This window comes from Phyllostomus discolor, chromosome 4, assembly GCF_004126475.2.
Source record: "Phyllostomus discolor isolate MPI-MPIP mPhyDis1 chromosome 4, mPhyDis1.pri.v3, whole genome shotgun sequence".
Lineage (NCBI taxonomy): Eukaryota > Metazoa > Chordata > Mammalia > Chiroptera > Phyllostomidae > Phyllostomus > Phyllostomus discolor.
In genome coordinates, this window is record NC_040906.2 from 140023260 (window position 1) to 140042782 (window position 19523).

General features: G+C 35.1%; 1 protein-coding gene across 1 annotated transcript in view; it reads right to left on the reverse strand.

The window, feature by feature from the left end:
• Positions 1–1287: 1287 nt before the first annotated feature.
• Positions 1288–19523, reverse strand: part of TMEM30A (transmembrane protein 30A) — a 39690-nt gene continuing 21454 nt past the window's right edge. Inside the window, exons 2-7 of the mRNA XM_028508663.1 lie at positions 17103–17210; positions 14762–14869; positions 10911–10998; positions 8729–8872; positions 7876–8082; positions 1288–3761 (exon numbers count right to left, since the gene is read on the reverse strand). Of these exons, the coding sequence (XP_028364464.1) occupies positions 3568–3761; positions 7876–8082; positions 8729–8872; positions 10911–10998; positions 14762–14869; positions 17103–17210 (849 nt within the window). The 3' untranslated portion in view covers positions 1288–3567. The remainder of the gene's footprint in view (positions 3762–7875; positions 8083–8728; positions 8873–10910; positions 10999–14761; positions 14870–17102; positions 17211–19523) is intronic.

A 19523-nucleotide genomic window follows, 5' to 3' on the forward strand; every position in this document is an offset into this window, starting at 1 on the left:
AACAGCAGATCCAACACAGGAGAGTGACAAAAGGAGGTCTTGGGGCAATGGATGTGAGGCCAGAGGACAGAACCACCAGTAGAGATTAGCAAGAAGACAAATGCAGAGTAGACCTCTCTAGTGATGAGAATACAGTGAAACTGACCGAAAAGTTGGAAAAAATTTAAGACGTTTCCAAAAAGTTTTGTTAAAAATGAGGATTATTAACTCCGGAAAAAATTAAATTACCGGTATGTAAAATGTAACCATGGTACACTTTGCTCTACAGTATACAGTATAATTAAGCAATAGCTAATGCACTGTAAATATTATGACATAACTTTGTAATGGTAGAAGGGGAGGTATGTGTGTTAGAGAGCTGAATTATCTGATAACACTAACAAGATAATGTCTAAAAGTGTTAAATCAAGCAATTGTAGAATAGGCATATTATTCAGATACACTAAGATAAATACCAAAATAAAAAAACTTCTGAAATCAAAATGATTGTCTCTAGAAGGTAGAGAAAGCTGGGACAGGAACTACTGTTTTTCATTGTCAGGCCTAGATTTTTTTTAAGTGTGTACATTACTCTGATAAACTTTACAGACATATAGAAGAAAATAAGGTCACCATGGTGTGATTTATTCTGAAACTTCAAATGACATTAGGGGAAACGCGATTTTTGTGTTTATTAAATGGGGTATGGGCTAAAAAGAGGCTCTAAAACAATTTACTAGACCATACAAACTCTATATTTATGGATCAAAATTCTTCTTGAGAAAGCACTCCCTTACACCCTCCTGTACAAAACTTTGCAACTTAAGCAACAAAGGACCATACTGTAATTCTAAGGCAGTGTTTCCATGAAGACAGGAGGTAAACAGCCTGAAGAACATTCATTTACTCTACCTCTCAGCTGCTCTTCTTTCCTAGTCTGGCTTTTCATTTTCTGTATGCCTCACTCCATTATTTTCACCATCCTTGCCTCCCTATACCACATCTTCATTTCCTATCTACCAGACTTTTCCTGTGATCTAAGGTAATATTTAGACCATCTCCCTATAACTCAGGTGACAATTTGACCACTTCCTGGTAAGACCAGATGCTACTCAGTAATATAGATAAATCCTGCAGCTAATGCTGTCAGAGTGATTAATATACTATATATACATACATATGGCAATCAAATCTAGGCATAGAAATGTTAAAACTTGACTCACTGACCCTGAGCTGAAATTCAGTGCTAAACATCAGCAATGACCCCAGGGCATCGCTACTTTATGAAGACACTCAAACACAGAAAAATTAATTTTGTTCATTTTATTAATATAGAACATATTAAAAGAAAGTTATCTTTTAATATAATCAAGGTTACAAATAATGTTACCCACCAATAAACAAATAATATTCACTTGACTCTCCTCTTGGTTGAATAATTCTCTATTTGATAATACAGTTATTTTTACCAATTTATTTTTAAACTGCCTTATTGTTTAAAAGAAATTTCTTAGCCTTTATTTATTAAATAATTCCTTCAATTGAGAAATTTCATATATCAAAATACTTCCTGCAAATTAATGCATTCTTCAATGCTTTCTATTTAACCCATCTGTCTTACAATGCAGTAATTCTTTGAAAGTTGAATATGACAATATTACATTAATGTTTCCTAAAGATGAGCATAAAGCCCATAAGAAAGAAATGGTTCCTCTCCCCTCATGCTTCACAGAGGCCATATGAATGTTCCACATTCTTCATAGTTACCAACAGGAATCCCTTCGAGTTCAAATGGCAGGAGACAGGGAGACACTGAAGCCATCAATGTGCTTATACAATAGATAAAACTCCAAATATATTTTAAGATTCCATCTTCACCACAGATGGAAAGTGTCAGAAGGGGTCTTCAACTTTTCTTCAGCAGCACCTTTGGTCCCCCAATTAGAAAAAAGGGATGCAGGATGGTAGTCCTCCTTAAACAACACAATCTGCAAAGACTGGCAGAAACCCCTCTCCCCCAGTGGTGTATCCCAGAAGATAGACTGCCTTGTGTAAGAGGATCAATTATCAGAATAAATAATATTCTGAAGGACTGACGAAAACAAAGAATATTCTTGGACAAAGAATACCACATGCACTCAGAAATTTCAGGGTAATCATACATTAAATACCTCATGCCAGTAATAGTCTACCAGTTAAAAGTCACATTATACAAAACTTAAGAAGTGTGGCACATTTCTACTATTAAACATTATATTATTTTTTGTCTTTTTAAAAAAACATATTCATCAAAATTGATACGTTACCCAACCCATTAGATTTAAAATATAATAGAAGGAAACCATTAGAAACTCTAAATAAGCAGGCATTCTACACAAACATGAGTTAAAAAAAAAAGCAATTTCAATGCAATTAAGCTCTCTACTTAAGATACACATTCTCATGCATGTGGAAAAATAAATTTACATTCAGGAATAAGTTCCATAGAAAACAAATTACAGCATTTACTCAATAAGGAATAGTAAAATAATTCCAGTTAATAGAAAACAAAACAGTTTTAACCATATATATTATAATTTATCATATACATAATCAAAAATCTCCAGAATTTAATTACGAAATTTAAAGAACCTCTTTTTAAAATATGTCTTAAGTAAATCAACCAAAACAATTGGTGCATTAACTAAAAAGAATGTGCATACACATCCAGATTTGACCTACATGCAAAAATTGAATGAAATCTAGAGGAAATGAAGGTTACCATTTTTTAAAAATTTCTGCAATGTAATATTAGTACTTAAGTCAAAACACTTACCTGCAAAATAAAAACAGCTTGAGGTATTTCCATGATGACATGTAAAAACATATCAAAGTAAGATGGGGTTCCTGACTGTAACATCTTAACCCAATGGAAAGAGGACTTTTAAATTCTCCTACCTGAGACCTATTCAGACATGAGCATTAATTCCTATGCTAGACAAAGTAAGTAAGAGTTCAAAGGTGAAATCAAAACTAAGCTTGATAGAGAACTATACTGGATAAATTAAATACATGAGCCACCTTACCAAAGATGGTACTTTAAGCTTTTACACACGACACATGAAAATGATGAAGTGTTTTATTTAGATTTGGTCTTTCTTCATTTTTTTGTAACTCTGAATCCTGCAATGTGAGCAAGTCATTATACACATACATCTTCACACAATAGGCACACATATATACATATACAGCACATATGTCAATATAATATTATTAACAGAGCATAAACATTTAAGCAGTAACACATTTCACATGATAGAGGCTCTATGCATCATATGGCCTGTCCCAACAAAAATCAAACATTAGAATGTCATTTCAGCAATTACAGGGCTGACATGATCAATCAATATAGCTAATCTGTTTTATACCCGTCATATGTTTTCATAGGTCATCCATAAGGAAGCAAAGGACAAAGGCTGTTCTTTTTAAATAAGAAGTTATGTGAGAACTTCAAAAATGACATACTAACCAGACATCAGCATTCAAAAGCTAGGTTGAATAAAACTGGCCTTGATGCACATGCGGTATATTTGTTTTCAGAATATAAAATTAAATGGTAATGTCAGCAGTATTACTACTGTTTCTATATTTATGATTAATTACTAGCAGCACAACTCCCAGAAGAAATGAGATGGATCCAACAGCGATGTAAGAAATCCCCAAAAACGGATTTTTTCCTCCCATCCATGATATAGTACTTAAGATCATCCGTTTTCGTCCATCAAAAGAATGTACAGGGTAATCTGAAGAGTGAATAGGAAAACTTTTCCATGCGTAGTTACATAATTTTTAAAAGACAGCTTGTAATTCATCAGTAATTCTATGATACAAAGGCACCTACTCATATGTTCTGAATCCTAAAATAATTATGTAATTATTATCTTGAAGAACTGGTTTAGCAAATTAAATGTTACTAGTAAAAGCCAATATAGTTTGCAAGCAAAAACAACCACATTTAATGGTTATATTGTTTCTTAGGTACTTGTACTCTTATTACACAGGAAGGTCAAAAAGCCACAAAGAAATGTAATGTGAAAAAATGAACAGCAAAACCCACAGAAGAGGTTGACAGACCAAGAGACAAGGAAAGAATGAAGGGATCAGAGGTCTCTGTGAGCTCAAAGAGCACATGTGGTGAGAGCGTAGTTATTAGAATATGAGAGGACTCTGAACACAGGGTAAAAAAGTGCCATACTGAAGTTTTAACTTGCTGATTTTGTGTAATTAATGATAAAATTCATGGTGTGACACACAGAGGTGATGGCTAAAACAGAGTGGAAGTGAAAGGTGGATTGTTTTTGTTTTTTTAAATATATTTTATTGATTATGCTATTGCAGTTGTCCCATTTTCCCCCACTTCACTCCCCTCCACACTGCACATCCTCTCCCACCCACATTCCCCCCCTTTATTTCATGTCCATGTGTCATAAGTTCTTTAGCTTCTACATTTCCCATACTATTCTTGCCCCTCCCCTGTCTATTTTCTACCTACCATCTATGCTACTTACTCTCTGTACTTTTCCCTTCTCTCCCCCTCCCCTGTTGCTAACCCTCCATGTGATCTCCATTTCTGTGGTTCTGTTCCTGTTCTAGTTGTTTGCTTAGTTTGCTTTTGTTTTAGGTGTGATTGTTAATAATTGTGAGTTTGCTGTCATTTTACTACACATGTTTTTTATCTTCTTTTTCTTAGATAAATCCCTTTAACATTTCATAAAATAAGGGCTTGGTGATGATGAACTCCTTTAACTTGACCTTATCTGAGAAGCACTTTATCTGCCGTTCCATTCTAAATGAAAGCTTTGCTGGATAGAGCAATCTGGGATGTAGGTCCTTGCCTTTCATGACTTCAAATACTTCTTTCCAGCCCCTTCTTGCCTGCAAGGTCTCTTTGGAGAAATCAGCTGACAGTCTGATGGGAACTCCTTTGCAGGTAACTGTCTCCTTATCTCTTGCTGCTTCTAGGATTCTCTCCTTCATTTTTATCTTGGCTGATGTAATTATGATGTGCCTTGGTGTGTTCCTCCTTGGGTCCAACTTCTTTGGGACTCTCTGAGCTTCCTGGACTTCCTGGAAGTCTATTTCCTTTGCCAGATTGGGGAAGTTCTCCTTTATTATTTGCTCAAATAACTTTTCCACTTGTTGCTCTTCCTCTTCCCTCTGGTACCCCTGTAATTTGGATGTTGGAACATTTAAAGATGTCCTGGATTCTTGTTGCTTCATTCTTTTCTGTTTGTTTCTTTCTTCCTTCTGGTCTACTCCATTGATTCGAGTCCCAGTTTTCTTCCCATCACCATTGGTTCCCTGTGCATTTTCCTTCATGTCACTTAGCATAGCCTTCATTTTTTTCATCTAATTTGTGACTAAATTCAACCAATTCTATGAGCATCCTGATCACAAGTACTTTGAACTGTGCATCTGATAGGTTGGCCATCTCTTGGTCGCTTAGTTGTATTTGCCGTGGAGCTTTGATCTGTTCTTCTGTTTGGGCCGTTGTCGTTGTTGTTGTTGTTGTTATTATTATGTCTTGTTGTGCCTGTTATGAGGGGCAGAGCCTTAGGTGTTCACCAGGGCAGGACAATCCCGTCACTGGGTTCTGATGCTGTATGTGGGGGTCCAAGAGGGAACAATGGGGCTAGTTCCACTCTCTGTTGGATTTCAGTCCCTTCTGCGCTTCCCCCAAGCAAAATGGGCCTTTCGGGTGGGCTTGTGCACATTCTAGGACCCCATGGGTCTCTCCAAGGAACTCTCCTTGGAGAGGCTGGGAGTCTCTCTCCCGACACCTCAACTCCCACAGGTGTTTTCAATCAGTGCCCCGAGGCTCTATTTCCCAGCGCTGGGACCACCCAGTCAGCCAGCCGCCTTGCATGCAGTGCCTCGCTTCACAGTCGCCACCTCACTGGGTCTGCCCATTGCCACTCCGCGCCCGGGGTCCGCCCGCTGCAGTTTTGCACACCCAGCATGCCTTACACAACCAGTGCCACTGCTTTCTGTGCCGAGGGGCTGCCCAACTCTGCCCTTTCTACCAGTCTGGATGAATGTGTCTATTTTAACTCCTTGGTTGTCCAACTTCCATACGGTTCAATTTTCTGTCAGTTCTGGTTGTTACTTTGTTTCTAAATTATTGTTGTCCTATTTTGGTTGTACGAAGAGGCACAGTGTGTCTACCTACACCTCCATCTTGACCGGAAGTGAAAGGTGGATTGTTAATGAGACTTAAGAAATGAGGTACCAGTATACTGAATGAGCTATCTACACGGACCAGTTCTTGGATTTTAGCAACACATTAGAAAAGAAAACAGAAGTCAGTCATGTAAAAGGTTTACAACCTTTCAAAAGTATCTTTTGAATCAAATATTCCATCTGCTTCTGCATCTGCTTCTCTGGACTTCAGCAACTCTCCAAATGACTCTAAATGGCAAGCTCAGCTCTACTTGTTTCTTAAATCAATTTACACTGATTGAGGTAGGAATGATTTTAAGAACTCTAACTAACCCAGCACTCTGACAGACATAGTCTAAAATCACCCATGCTAGTATCTCTCTGTACCGCAAACCTAAAAAAATGAGCTTCTGCCTTAATTCTAATATCTAGTTCCCACTTTATACCTAATTTTGATGATTAATCCTTGATGTTTTATAGGCCCATCTTGTCAATCTTCAGTGTACCCTGCATTTTCCTGACTATTCTCCTCTCAATGCATGGGATACAAATCGTCAACTAAGAATTCCTGAGTGCTCCAGATACTTTCCTGTATTGTACTCTAGACTTCAGGTTTGGATACTCTTACACAACTGCCCACTACTTTGGCTACAGGCCCAGGACAGCGTTCTTTCTTCTTGCACCTGAACTGGGTCTGACTGTCCAAAATTGCTCCTATGTGGATCTAGTTTCAAAAACTTGGTCACTTTCAATCTGTCACTCTCAGCTCATCAGCAAACATTTAAGTGCTAATATTTGAGAAAATTTTCATTCATAATATATACAAATAATGAACTAGAGATTAAAAAAATGTAAGGACTTTGTTTGGAATAAAAGGTAGTGTCCTATATTTCCATCTTGGGAAAGACAGCATTTAGGCTGATATGAATTGGTCTAAACTAGCTAGGGGTGCAGCCTATGGTGGCAGCTGATGGTAACATCATGGCCTTTGGAATCAGGCTGACCATGAACCCCAACTCTTCTACTTATTTTCTATGCAATCAATCTCAGGCAAGTTACTTAAATGCTCCATGTTCCTGTATTCTTGTCTATAACATAGAGATTGTAACTACCTCATAAAGCTTGAATTAAGTAAAATACTGCATGAAAACTACTTAGTACAATGATCACATATAGTCAGAATGAAATGAATGATATTTATCAGCACTGAAAATTTCATGTAAATTATTAATGTGGCAAAATACAGCTAATGATAACAATGTTTTGGTACTATGAACAGAGCAATAATTAGAAATAATTATGTTGATATTAACATATCTGCTACTGTTTTAATATGTAAACATATATATATTAAAACAGCCCAGTACCACCAACACATTTATTATCAGGAACATCCACTGGCCTCTCCATTAAGCTCAGTTACAACCTCCCTTGTGAAAATATCTAGCTTACTAGTAAACCCAGCACCTACAATTTAAATAATTTTACCAAATAGTTTGCTTGAACCATAGTACCAAGTACATAAAAATTTAAGATACTTCTGAAAGGTGTAAATTAAGATACTTTCTCATACATACACTCATAAAAACGTAGAGATCAAAACTAAAACACAAAGTAGCATACCACATAACTAAGGTAAGGTTGTACTACACTCCCTTCAAATTCTATGACTCTGTACACACGGCCAAAAAAGGATACTGTACGTGACATTCAAACAGTATTGTCCAGCTGGTAATGTTGGATGTAAATCATTCGTCCGCTCTATAAGACGATATAACTTACGAAAAGTGGGCAACGCTGCAGTACGCATCCAAACAATAAAATCCTCATTTATGAACCCATTATTATCTTTGTCAAAATCCAGCATGTACACTGGTTTAACCCAGTTTACCGGCTTTGTTGTACCTTAAAAAGGAGGGGTGGGAGTAAGGGAGACAAAATATTTGATTCTATTAAGAGTTTCACTGAAAATTCACACTCTAATAAAAAAAGATATGCAATACACAGACTATTTTTCTTACTTTCAAAAGTATGAATACATTCATATTGTAAGTAAGTCTTAAATCTAGGAAGAAACCAATTCCTCGTGTAACAATTTAACATAATTACAAATATTTGATTGGTATCTCAAGAGAATACTAAAAATAGGTCATTGAGTACATACCAAAAGGCAGATGATTTAATGCAAAGTTATAATTATAGAAAATACTACACTGTGAAATTATGGAGATATAGAAGAAACACAAGTAAATTTGGATTTATAATAATTGGGGTTTGTTTAAAAGAGACTTTACTACGGTTTTAAAAGACTATGGCTGAAATGCTTACGAGAAAATACCAAAGATATTCAAGATTAAAAGTTTACATTTCCTTTAGAATTTCAGTACATTAAAACAGAGTACATGCTCTACCTTACTATGTATGAAGTCAAGGGAAGTAGTTGTGTTTTAAAACGCATATAGTTTCTTAAGATTCTAAAGATAGAAATTTTAGGTACTTTAATAAAAGTCCTAGCTTATACTGTCTTAAAGAGATGTTAATAATATTTTACCATCGAATCGTTGTTCTAGGGAGCCTTCTCCAGGGGGATTTCTGAATTTCACATGTTTATCTGTCCACCAAGCAATACCTTTGTTTTTCAAAGGAATGGACGTCCAGTAAGATCCATTGCTAACCAAAAACAATTCTAATGTATCTAAACACAAGAAAAGGAAGATATTGCTAAATGTGCATTCAGAATTCATAACTGCTTTACTCTATGAGAAACGAGGATCTGGTATTTGCTCCCAAAACAGATAGTAACAGAGTAGCCATATGATATACATATGATCTTGATTATTTCTATGTGAATTAACGATTATAACTTTATAATCCCAGGTGAACTTCTTTCCCCTCAATATAGTTCTGGGTCACTTCCCTATATGGCTAGCTGACTTATGAGAAGATCAAATGTCTTAACATTAACCCAAATAAAACCATTTGCAAGGTAAATCTGGGTATCCTCCTTTGCTTTAAAAAATGCATTCCCAAAAAGCTTCTGGTTTATCCATTTCTCTATCTGTACTGTCCAATACAGTAACCAGTGGTTACATGGCTATAGAATCTTTCAAATTACAGTTGATCCTAATGTATGTTTTATAAATGTATACTATACATCAATTATCAAAGACTTAGTACAAAAAAAAAGAATATAAAACTTCTCATTTAGTAACTTTTATATCACATGTATTATTTATATGCTGATATGATAATGTTTTGGGTATACTGGGTTCAATAAAATATAAAACTTATTGTTAAACTTAATTTCACAACCTCTCCAACAGCTGTTATTACTTGTCTTGTTAATAACAGTCATTCTAACAGGTGTGAGGTGGTATCTCATTGCAGTTTTGATTTGCATTTCCCTGATAGCTAGAAGCACTTAGCATCTTCTGATATATGTGTTGGCCATTTGTATTTGTCCTGGGAAGAAATGTCTGTCTGTTCAGGTCCTCTGCCCATTTTTTAACTGGATTGTTTGTTTTTTTGTTGTTGCTGAGTTATGGGTTTCTTCTTTATTTTTGATATCAGCCTCCTCTGGGAACACATATCTTCTCCCATTGTTTGCAAGTACCTTCTCCTATCTGGTTGGTTGTCTTTTCATTTTGTTGATGGGTTCTTTTGCTGTACAGCTTTTTACTTTGATTTAAAAAAAGAACTCTCCTTCAATGCTGGTTGGAATGTAAACTGGTATAGCCACTATGGAAAATAGTATGAAGGTTCCTCAAAAAATTAAGAATGGAGTTACCAAAAGACCCAGCAATCAACCCTTTTCTAGGTATCTACCCTAAAAATTTGAAAACATTTATTTATACAGATATATGCACCACTATATTCATTGCAGGATTATTCACGGTGGCCAAGACATGAAAACAATGAAGCATCCCTGAATAGATGGCTGGATAAAGAAGATGTGCTACGTATACGTACACAATGGAATATTATTCAGCCATAAAAGATAAAATACTGCCATTTGCAACAATATGGATGGATCTTGAGACTATCATGCTAAGTGAAATAATTCAGACAGAAAAAGTCAAGAACCACATGATTTCACTCATATATAGGATATAAGACTGAAAATAATAAATGAACAAACAAGACAAACAAAAACTCACAGACAACAGTACGGTGGTTAACAGAGGCAAGGGGGTTGGGGGGTTGTAAAGAGTAAAGGGGATCAAATATATGGTGAAAGAAAGAGATGTGACCTCTAGTGGTAAATACACAATGTAATATAAAGATGATGTATCGTAGAATTGTATACTTAAAACCTATACAATTTTACTAACCAATGTCACCCCCTAAAATTTAATTAAATTAATTTCACTTGTTTCTTTTTATTGTTTTTAATGTGCTGCTGTAAGTGATCAACTATAGCATCTTTTTAATGGTACACATATTCAAAATTGGTGGGAAAGGTAACCTGCTTTTATTTTATCATCTCTGCAATAGGAAAGTTAGCACAATGCCTCTGCTTCTTTCTTTCCAGAAACAAAAGTTCATTCTTAAAGTATAAGAATTCTCAAAAGAAAGTCATAAAGCATTATAATACCCCACTGAATTACTAATTTATTTTAAGGTTGTTGAATTTCTCAATTTCATTCATGTTTACTAGCTTATTAAATCTGTAGTAAGATTATACAAATTTTCCTAATTTTATACGTCTATATATCTTTGTATCCGTATCATACCATTAAACATGCTGTTGGCAATAGCTCCACAAGGAGCAATTGGTTTGTCTTCATTTCTTCGATAAGGCTCACATTCCTTACTGGGATTCTGATATTTAAAAGGAAAAGAAGAAGAGAAATTATTACCCAGGCCTCTGAGAGAACTATGTGCTAGCTCCAATTATTGATTAAAAAATTCAACCCTTACAATGCTCCTTACCTGCAATGCATACAAAATGAGGCTGTATCATAAAGACTATAAATAACACCATATTTAACTATTCGAATATATTCCTTAACATTACTATATTATCTTTTTAATGCAACTTTTCTTTTACATATTTTGTCATACAGGTATATATCAAATTGACATATTTGATTTTCATATGAACAGAGAAATCATAACCACAAAGAGTTTTTTGCTCAAGAAAAATTAAGAAGCAGTCTACTGTCAATCAAGTTGTGACATAATGGAAGGAATCTTAAACTGAAAGTAAAGAGACTGAAGGTTCTAGTGCCACCTGTGTACTATTGTGACTTTGGGCAAGTCCCTTGATTTATCTGGGCCTCACTTATAAAATTAACATGTTCAACTAAATATGCTCAAATTTTGTAGTTCTGGGTTAAATCCCCTGGGAAGGGAGGGGAAGAGGAGGAAGGAGAAGGAAAGAGGAGGGGAGGAGAGGGGAGGGAAGAGGAGGAAAAGGGAGAGGAGGGGAGGGGGAAAGTCAGTCTAATGCAGATTCCTGGAATATAACAATCTTCTCTAAATCATGCATCCAGGTACAAAGAAAACAGAAATGCTGGCAAGGCAGGGAGCATTAAGCCCTACTGAAGATCTCAAGGAGATATGGCAGCTACAGGGTTAAATGGAGATTCTACCAAGCCTAAGATTAGGTGTATACATGAGTTGTACTGGGATTCAAAGGTCACATTAAGCTATGTCTCAAAACAAATAATCTTTATTACTTGGTTTCTCAGCTTTTTTCATCCCTAAGCCATCTAGATTTATAAAGTTAGTACTCTGAGACAATAAATATAGGCAACATATAATTAGTTTATTACTATTTGATGAAAACTATGATGTCAAAAAAAGTTATTAAATGTAAATAAACTCTTTGTAGAGCAAATATATTTTAGCCACTAAATGCTTAAGGAAGTTTAAAAAAAAGGAAAATATCATTTACTACCTATACATCACATACTGAACTAAGCAATACTGGGTACTTTGAAGTAACTGGCTTTAAAAAGGCATTAATAATTACTGATACCTATCATGTACCATGCAAAATGCTCAAAATATAAATCAAAAAATAATGAAATCCCTGCTTTTAAGTGACTTACAATATAATAAAGGGAACAGATCCATACATAACCAACAATAATATGAAATACTATGATACAAGCACCTACATTCATTTCCCATATATTTATTAAATGCCTTCTATGTGCTAGGCACTGGCTAGGCACTTGGTATACAGTAATTACAGAAAGTCATGGCCCCTGCCCTCGTGAGCTTACAGTGTAATAGGGAAGACATAGGATAAGTAAGGAAACAAGTACATATTTATAAACTGCAATAAAATATTCATTTATTGTAATTTACAAAATGCCATAGAAGTAATTAATGCCTCACAAGTAATTAATGAAGGAGTAGCTACTTTAGAATCTATGATAAGGAAAAGTTTGCCCCTGGAGGTAGTATATAAATAGACCTACAGAAAAGTAGAAGATAGCCACATGAAGAGGAGGCAGAAGAGTTATAAGCAGACAGAATAGCATGTTCCACTGAGAAAGAACTTGGTATATCTGAGAAGGTAAAAAGTAAATGTACTTATAGTACAGCAAGCAAAGTAGTGATATTTACTTTTTTAAAGATCATCATAGCAGCTAGGTAGAAAATGGCCTAGATAGGGCGAAAGGATGATGTGGGGAAATAGTTTGTTAAGCAAAATGAGAAGTCACTAGAAAGAATATGAATGAAGTCAATATGTAAAGAAGTTATTTTGCATCAAAGGGCACTAAAGAAAACAGCAGGCCTTGAGATGAGAGGACCTCTAGGGAAAGAGTAAAACCCACATTCTAACCAAAATGTAAATGCCAAAATGGGCAGATTAACTTGTGTCACCAAGCATGGTTAGGGAGCAGCATACATGGCCCAGTGCAGCCAGGCCAAAAGTACATTACAGATGAAACATAAAACAGTAAGGCCGGAGTGCAGGCTGATATCAGATTGTGAAGAGTCTAGCACACAATGCTAGTAAGTACCTTGGACTTCAATCTGTCCATTCCCAAAATCCTCAAGAATTTTGAAAGTCACCTGGTCTTTAATTCATACATTTTCGTCTAGTGCAGGGATAAGTGACAGCCTACACACAAAATCCATCCTACCAACAGTTTTTTGTAAATAAAGTTTCACTGGAACACAGATACACCCATTCATTTAAGTGTTGTCTGTGGCTGCTTCCATCTGCAATGGTAGAGATGAATAGCTGTGACAGAGACAGCATAACCTGCAAAGCTGAAGATACTTTCATCTGGCCCTTTACAGAAAAAAATTCATCAATCCCAAGTCGAGTCTAAAAGCTTTGCTTGCAGTTTATAAAAAAAGAATCAATCTCAGCTTCTTTCACCTTTGGTGAAGAGAGTATGTATCTAAATAAAAGAATTATAAATCATCTACCACTTTGGTCTTTGAACATACCCAATCTATGATCCTAATGAACAAATTCAGAAAGGCCTTGGAACTTGGTGTCTCTAACTGAACACCACCTTCTCTGGATTTGAGTTCTAAAAATTGGATCCCACAGAGCAAATCCCACTTGGATTAGAAAATATTACAGCCCTAACCAGAGTCTTTATACAGACTTGTTATTGCAAATATCAGCAATAAAACCTTATACAGACTTAAGATTCCAAATATCAGCAATAAAACCACTAAGGATAGCCTAGGGCAGCTATCTGCTTACCAGGACCATTTTGTCACAATATGATCCTAAATTATATTCCAAGAGATTCACCATTTCTAAGCAACACTAGATTGCTCTGATACTCTGCCTGTTTGTTGGACTGGCAGCAATATAACATAAAATACTTACACACCAACCACTACTATGGAAAGCTGAACAACAATCAGGAAACTAAGACCCTTCAGTCCACAGATTCCCAACCCAGGCTGGGAATCAGAAGGGGAGCTTATTAAAAGTAAGACATTTTAGAGCTCCACCCCTGCAGGCACTGATATATTAGATTTAGGGGATTTCTGGAATCTACATTTTGAAAAAGCTCCTCAGACAGTTTTTCAGTAACCTACCCTTTGAACTTCACTACTCGAGCTTCCCACAAGTTAAAAAATGAAGAGCATACATGTTCAATTCTAAAACACAATCTTAGAAATTTAAAAAAATACTTATTTATATATTCTTACTTAGTGTAATAATAATGAACAAATCCAAACAGAACAAATTATATATCCAGGATGCTCGAGTCATCAAAGTTCCATGACAAACAGATTAATAAAGCAAAAATCCCAAGGACACTACTAGAAACAAGCAGGTAGGAACATGTCCTCTGGCTGTAAGAAATCATTAATCTTTGTAAATTCCAGGGGGAAAATTTTTAACTAAAAACTCTCACTAAACAAACTATAAATGGCAAGTAACACTTTAATTTCATCCTAGCATTATTAAAATTAACATTTCTGGCTGCTCTGCCTGTGGAGTAACCTTCTGTCTGTCCCACTGCTGCTCTAGTAAATTCTCTTTTGCTTTAAACTCTAAAGGAAAAAAGAAAACAAAATTAACATTTCTAACTAAACAATTACCACGTTATTTCATAGAAACTACACTTTCATATCCCATCATTTTACTTACACGTAAAGCACCAGAATCTCCATTTAGTTGACTATCATCTCGAGATTTTACATAACGACGATGGTTTTGATAAAAATTAGATAGTCCGTAATACATAAACACATTGCCCTACAGAAACAGAAAGGGGAAAATTTTTCACATCAAAATATTAAGTGTAAAACTATATTACGCATATATAAAAGCTATTTAGTTTTGGACTTAATTAGTATACTAGAATTTGTGAAAACTTGAAACAAGTACTGGGGTGAATTCTACCAGTACTTATTAGCAATCTAAAACAATAAAAATTGTAAGTAAGGTTAAAGAAGGTATGTTGCAAAAATTTAAGAGTAAACTTTGAAAATATCCTTAAAAACTTCAAAGAAGTGCTATTTAAATAAAAAACAAAAAACACTCCTATTCTCATCTACTTTGAGTTTTAAATTTTCTCCTATGTGAATTACGACTTGAATTGAGTCATAATAAATTTTTCTGTAGAATACTATACAAGTAATTAGTAAAGTATCCAAGATAATGAGTCAGTCACTCTGTAATAAGCAAGAAGAGTATTTTAATGTATCCAGTGGAGCCACCTTGGGAAAGAACGGTAACTAACATATACTATAATGATTTAGAAGATGCCACAAAGCCATCGTAAATCACTAAGATTTTTAGAGGTCGCAAAACATGAAGCTATCATCTCCTTTCTGGTTACTACCTGTATCATCTAGAATCTTATCCTCATTTAAAAGGAATTTAAGGGAGAAGGCACTAAATGGTGATGGAAGGAGTTTGGGTGGAAAAAACACAACACAATATTCAGATGATGTATTATGGAATTGTACACTTGAAATATGCATAATTTTATTAATCAGTGTCACCCCAATAAATTCAATAAAAATTAAAAATAAACAAAAGGAATTAAAGGAAAAAAGAAGTTCAGGAAAAAGAAGAATTCAATAACATTTCAAATATGCATTATCTGATTTGCTATTTTCATATAAACAAACACTTATAAAGAGCTTGATTTTCAAATGTCAAATGTTTGCGAACTTTCTCATTCTATACAAAGAAAATACATGAAAACTATCTACTGATTTTATTTTTGGTTTCAAAATTATATCAAAGAAACAAAGAATACACTTTTAAAAAGTATCATATTAATTAAGAAGTACAGTAAATTCAACTTACAAACTGGAAAAGGGATCCTTTTAATGAATACTGAGACAAAATAACTCACTTGAAATTCTCAGAAAAGGTTTTAGTGCAGTTCAAGGTTTGGCTTGTGAAAGAACACAGAGCCCACAAAAGAATGAATCTGAAGATGATCACCTCTGCAGAAAAGTCGTTCTGAAACAGCTGTTTTTAATGGCAGGAAACTAAGGGAGCTTCTAAATCATTACAAGTCTCTTTCATTTCTTTAATTCTGCCTGTTCTGACAAAAACAACTTAATGCATCTTTATAATTTTCCCATCACATTAAAAAACTAGAATTTTATGGTATTTTAAATTTGCTATTTCTGCTGAAACAAAGTAAGATAGTCTTCTCCCAAATTTATTTTCTTGTTTTTATGAAAAAGCGTTATTTTACTTTATTTTAGAGCAGAGCATCTACAACCACTAGATGGCAGTTATCTACCAGGGACTACAAAAGTCATCACTAACTTTCAGAAAATTCAAGTGTAGAGAAATCTACAAAGTTGGCATGTTTTAAAATAGTTTTGCTCCCTGAAGAATAAAACAGTAATTTTGAAGCTCAATTTTCAGGTAAAGAAGAGCACAAACCTGTCTTGCCATTCCTATTCTGAAGCTTTATGTCTTTTAGAATCTGCTCCGTTTCCAAGACTGGTAAGTGTAAATGGAAAAAAAAAAAACAGACCCTACAGAGATATGGATCTTTTGATCAATTAGGTTTCACTAACTGTTTGCATTTATAGTAATGGATCATATCTGACAGAAAAAAATACTAAATGATGGGTGAATAAGCATTTACTTCTTGAAGTAAAATTTTTGTTTTAGCATTAGAAGTAGGTAAAATAATCTGAATGATAATTTTGAAAATATAAGTTAATGTCAATATAATCTTGATCAAAACTAATTTGTACAATAAGATTTTCCAGTGAGAAGAAAATGTTTTAAGTTTAGTTTATAAAGTACTAAGACAAACTACTTAAATACATGTATTTAATTACCAAACAGCATAATTCAATTGCAAAAAAATCTTCCTCAAAAGTGTATGTACTCCAATAAATTAAAGTAGCTTCTCCACAAAAAGTTAAATTTAATAATTAATTAAAAAGTTAATACAACATCAATATTTGTTAAAGCACGGCTTTTTAAACAGTTAGTTGGGAATACAGACCTCAAATGACTGTTCCAAAGTGAAGTTAATGGTACAAACACAAGGTGTCACATTTGGAGACAAACATTTATTGCATGGACTGGAAGGGTCTATTCCGGTATAATCAATCTGCAAGAGAAAAAATAGAATTAAGCACTTTCCTGGAGTAAGTAGATGCACTCTAAAATCATTTGTTTTTAGAAGGGAAAGTGAGTCCAATGAAACAACCCCCAGCCCAGAAGAAAAAACTGTTTTTAAGGTCATCTGTTTATTTTGACACTGAGTAAAACCAAAAAGGCTCTTGTGTTATTCTGCTGGCTCATATTTCCAAATAAATTCCTCTCCACTTTTTACTAAGAAAAATTCATTTATGCTTCAAAATCATAAAAATTCAAACTGTATGATGTATAAAGATTTGAACAGCTGTAACACTAGAAGACACAACTGCAGGCAAGGCACCAGAGCACAAGCCCCCAGAATCCCTCATTGTTAATCCTATACACCACCCCTACATACTGTAAATGTAAATTATTAACTATCTTGTACCCACCAGTGTAAAACAAAGATGAGTTTCTCCATTCTGCCATTTATCCAGCCTAGAGATTTCTGTCTTGCCTTCTCCCACCTCCTTCCTTAATCTACCACCAATGGATTTCATGTGACTTTCCTTACATTTTTTTTTACTCTAAATGAAGGAACTACAAAACTGCCATTCTCCTGAGCATTTTCTCAATCAGTTGAGATTTTGCTCCTAGGCATGTCCTCATATAAACTCTTATAAAACTTTTCTATAGGCTGGACATTCTTTCATTTACATAATTAAAAACCAGACTAACACAGAGATCTGTAAAATCAGTTACTGCTCTTAAATCTTCTACTCTTAAGTACTTTTTAGTAATCTCGGCTTTTGCAAATCTGAAAAAAAAAAAAACTACTAGGTTTCTCAAGGGCTGCCATTTTTTAAAAAATGTTTTTAAAAATTATTTTATTGTTGTTCAATTACAGTTGTCTGCATTTTCCCCCAAACACTCCAACCCACCCCAGCCAAACCTCCCTCCCTCCCTTGCTTCCATTCTCCCCTTGGTTTTGTCTGTGTGTCCTTTATAGTTGTTCCTGGGAACCCTTCCCCTCATTATACCCTCCTACCTCCCCTCTGGTTACTGTCAAATTGTTCTTAATTTCTATGTCTCTGGTAATATTTTGCTTGCTTCTTTCTTTTGTTGATTATGTTCCAGTTAAAGGTGAGATCATACGATATTTGTCCTTCACCACCTGGCTTATTTCACTTAGCATAATGCTCTCCAGTTCCATCCATGCTGTCACAAAGGGTAGGAGCTCCTTCTTTCTCTCTGCTGTGTAGTATTCCATTGTGTAAATGTACCACAGTTTTTGGATCCACTCATTTACTGATGGACACTTGGGTTGCTTCCAGCACTTGCCTATTGTAAATTGTGCTGCTATGGACACTGGGGTGCGTAGGTTCTTTTGTATTGGTGTTTCAGGGTTCTTGGAATATAATCCCAACAGTGGAATTGCTGGGTCAAAAGGCAGTTCCGTTTTTAGTTTCATGAGGAAATTCCATACTGTTTTCCACAGTGGCTGCACCAGTATGCATTCCCACCAACTGTGCGCTAAGGTTCCTTTTTCTCCACATCTTCACCAGCACTTGTTTATTGATTTGTTTATGATGGTCATTCTGAACAGTGTGAAGTGGTATCTCACTGTGGTTTTAATTTGCATGTCTGATGGCTGGTGATGCTGAGCATCTTTTCATATGTCTTTGGGCCCTCTGTATGTCCTCCTTGGAGAAGTGTCTGTTCAAGTCCTTTGCCCATTTTTTAATTGTATTGCTTGTCTTCTTAGAGTGGAGTCGTGTGAGTTCTTTGTATATTTTGGAAATTAAACCCTTGTCTGAGGTATCATTGGCAAATATGTTTTCCCATATAGTTGGTTCTCTTTTTGTTTTAATGCTGTTTTCTTTGGTAATACAGAAGCTTTTTAATTTGATTAGGTCCCATTTGTTTCTTTCCTTTATGTCCCTTGCTTTAGGGGATGTATCAGTGAAGATGTTGCTGTGTGGAATGTCTGAGATTTTCCTGCCAGTGTTTTCCTCTAGGACTTTTATGGTGTCATTACTTATATTTAAGTCTTTTATCCACCTTGAAGTTATTTTTGTGTATGGTGTAAGTTGGTGATGGAGTTTCATCTTTTTGCATGTAGCTGTCCAGCTCTCCCAACACCATTTGTTGAAGAAGCTATTTTTACTCCATTTTATGCTTCTTCCCCCTTTGTCAAATATTAATTGACCATAGAGACTTGATTGTTCTTATGCCATCACCAGGCTGTTTTGATTACAGTGGCCTTGTAATACAGTTTGATGTCAGGTGCTGTGATCCCTCCTACTTTGTTCTTCTTTCTCAAAATTGCTGCAGCTATTCGGGA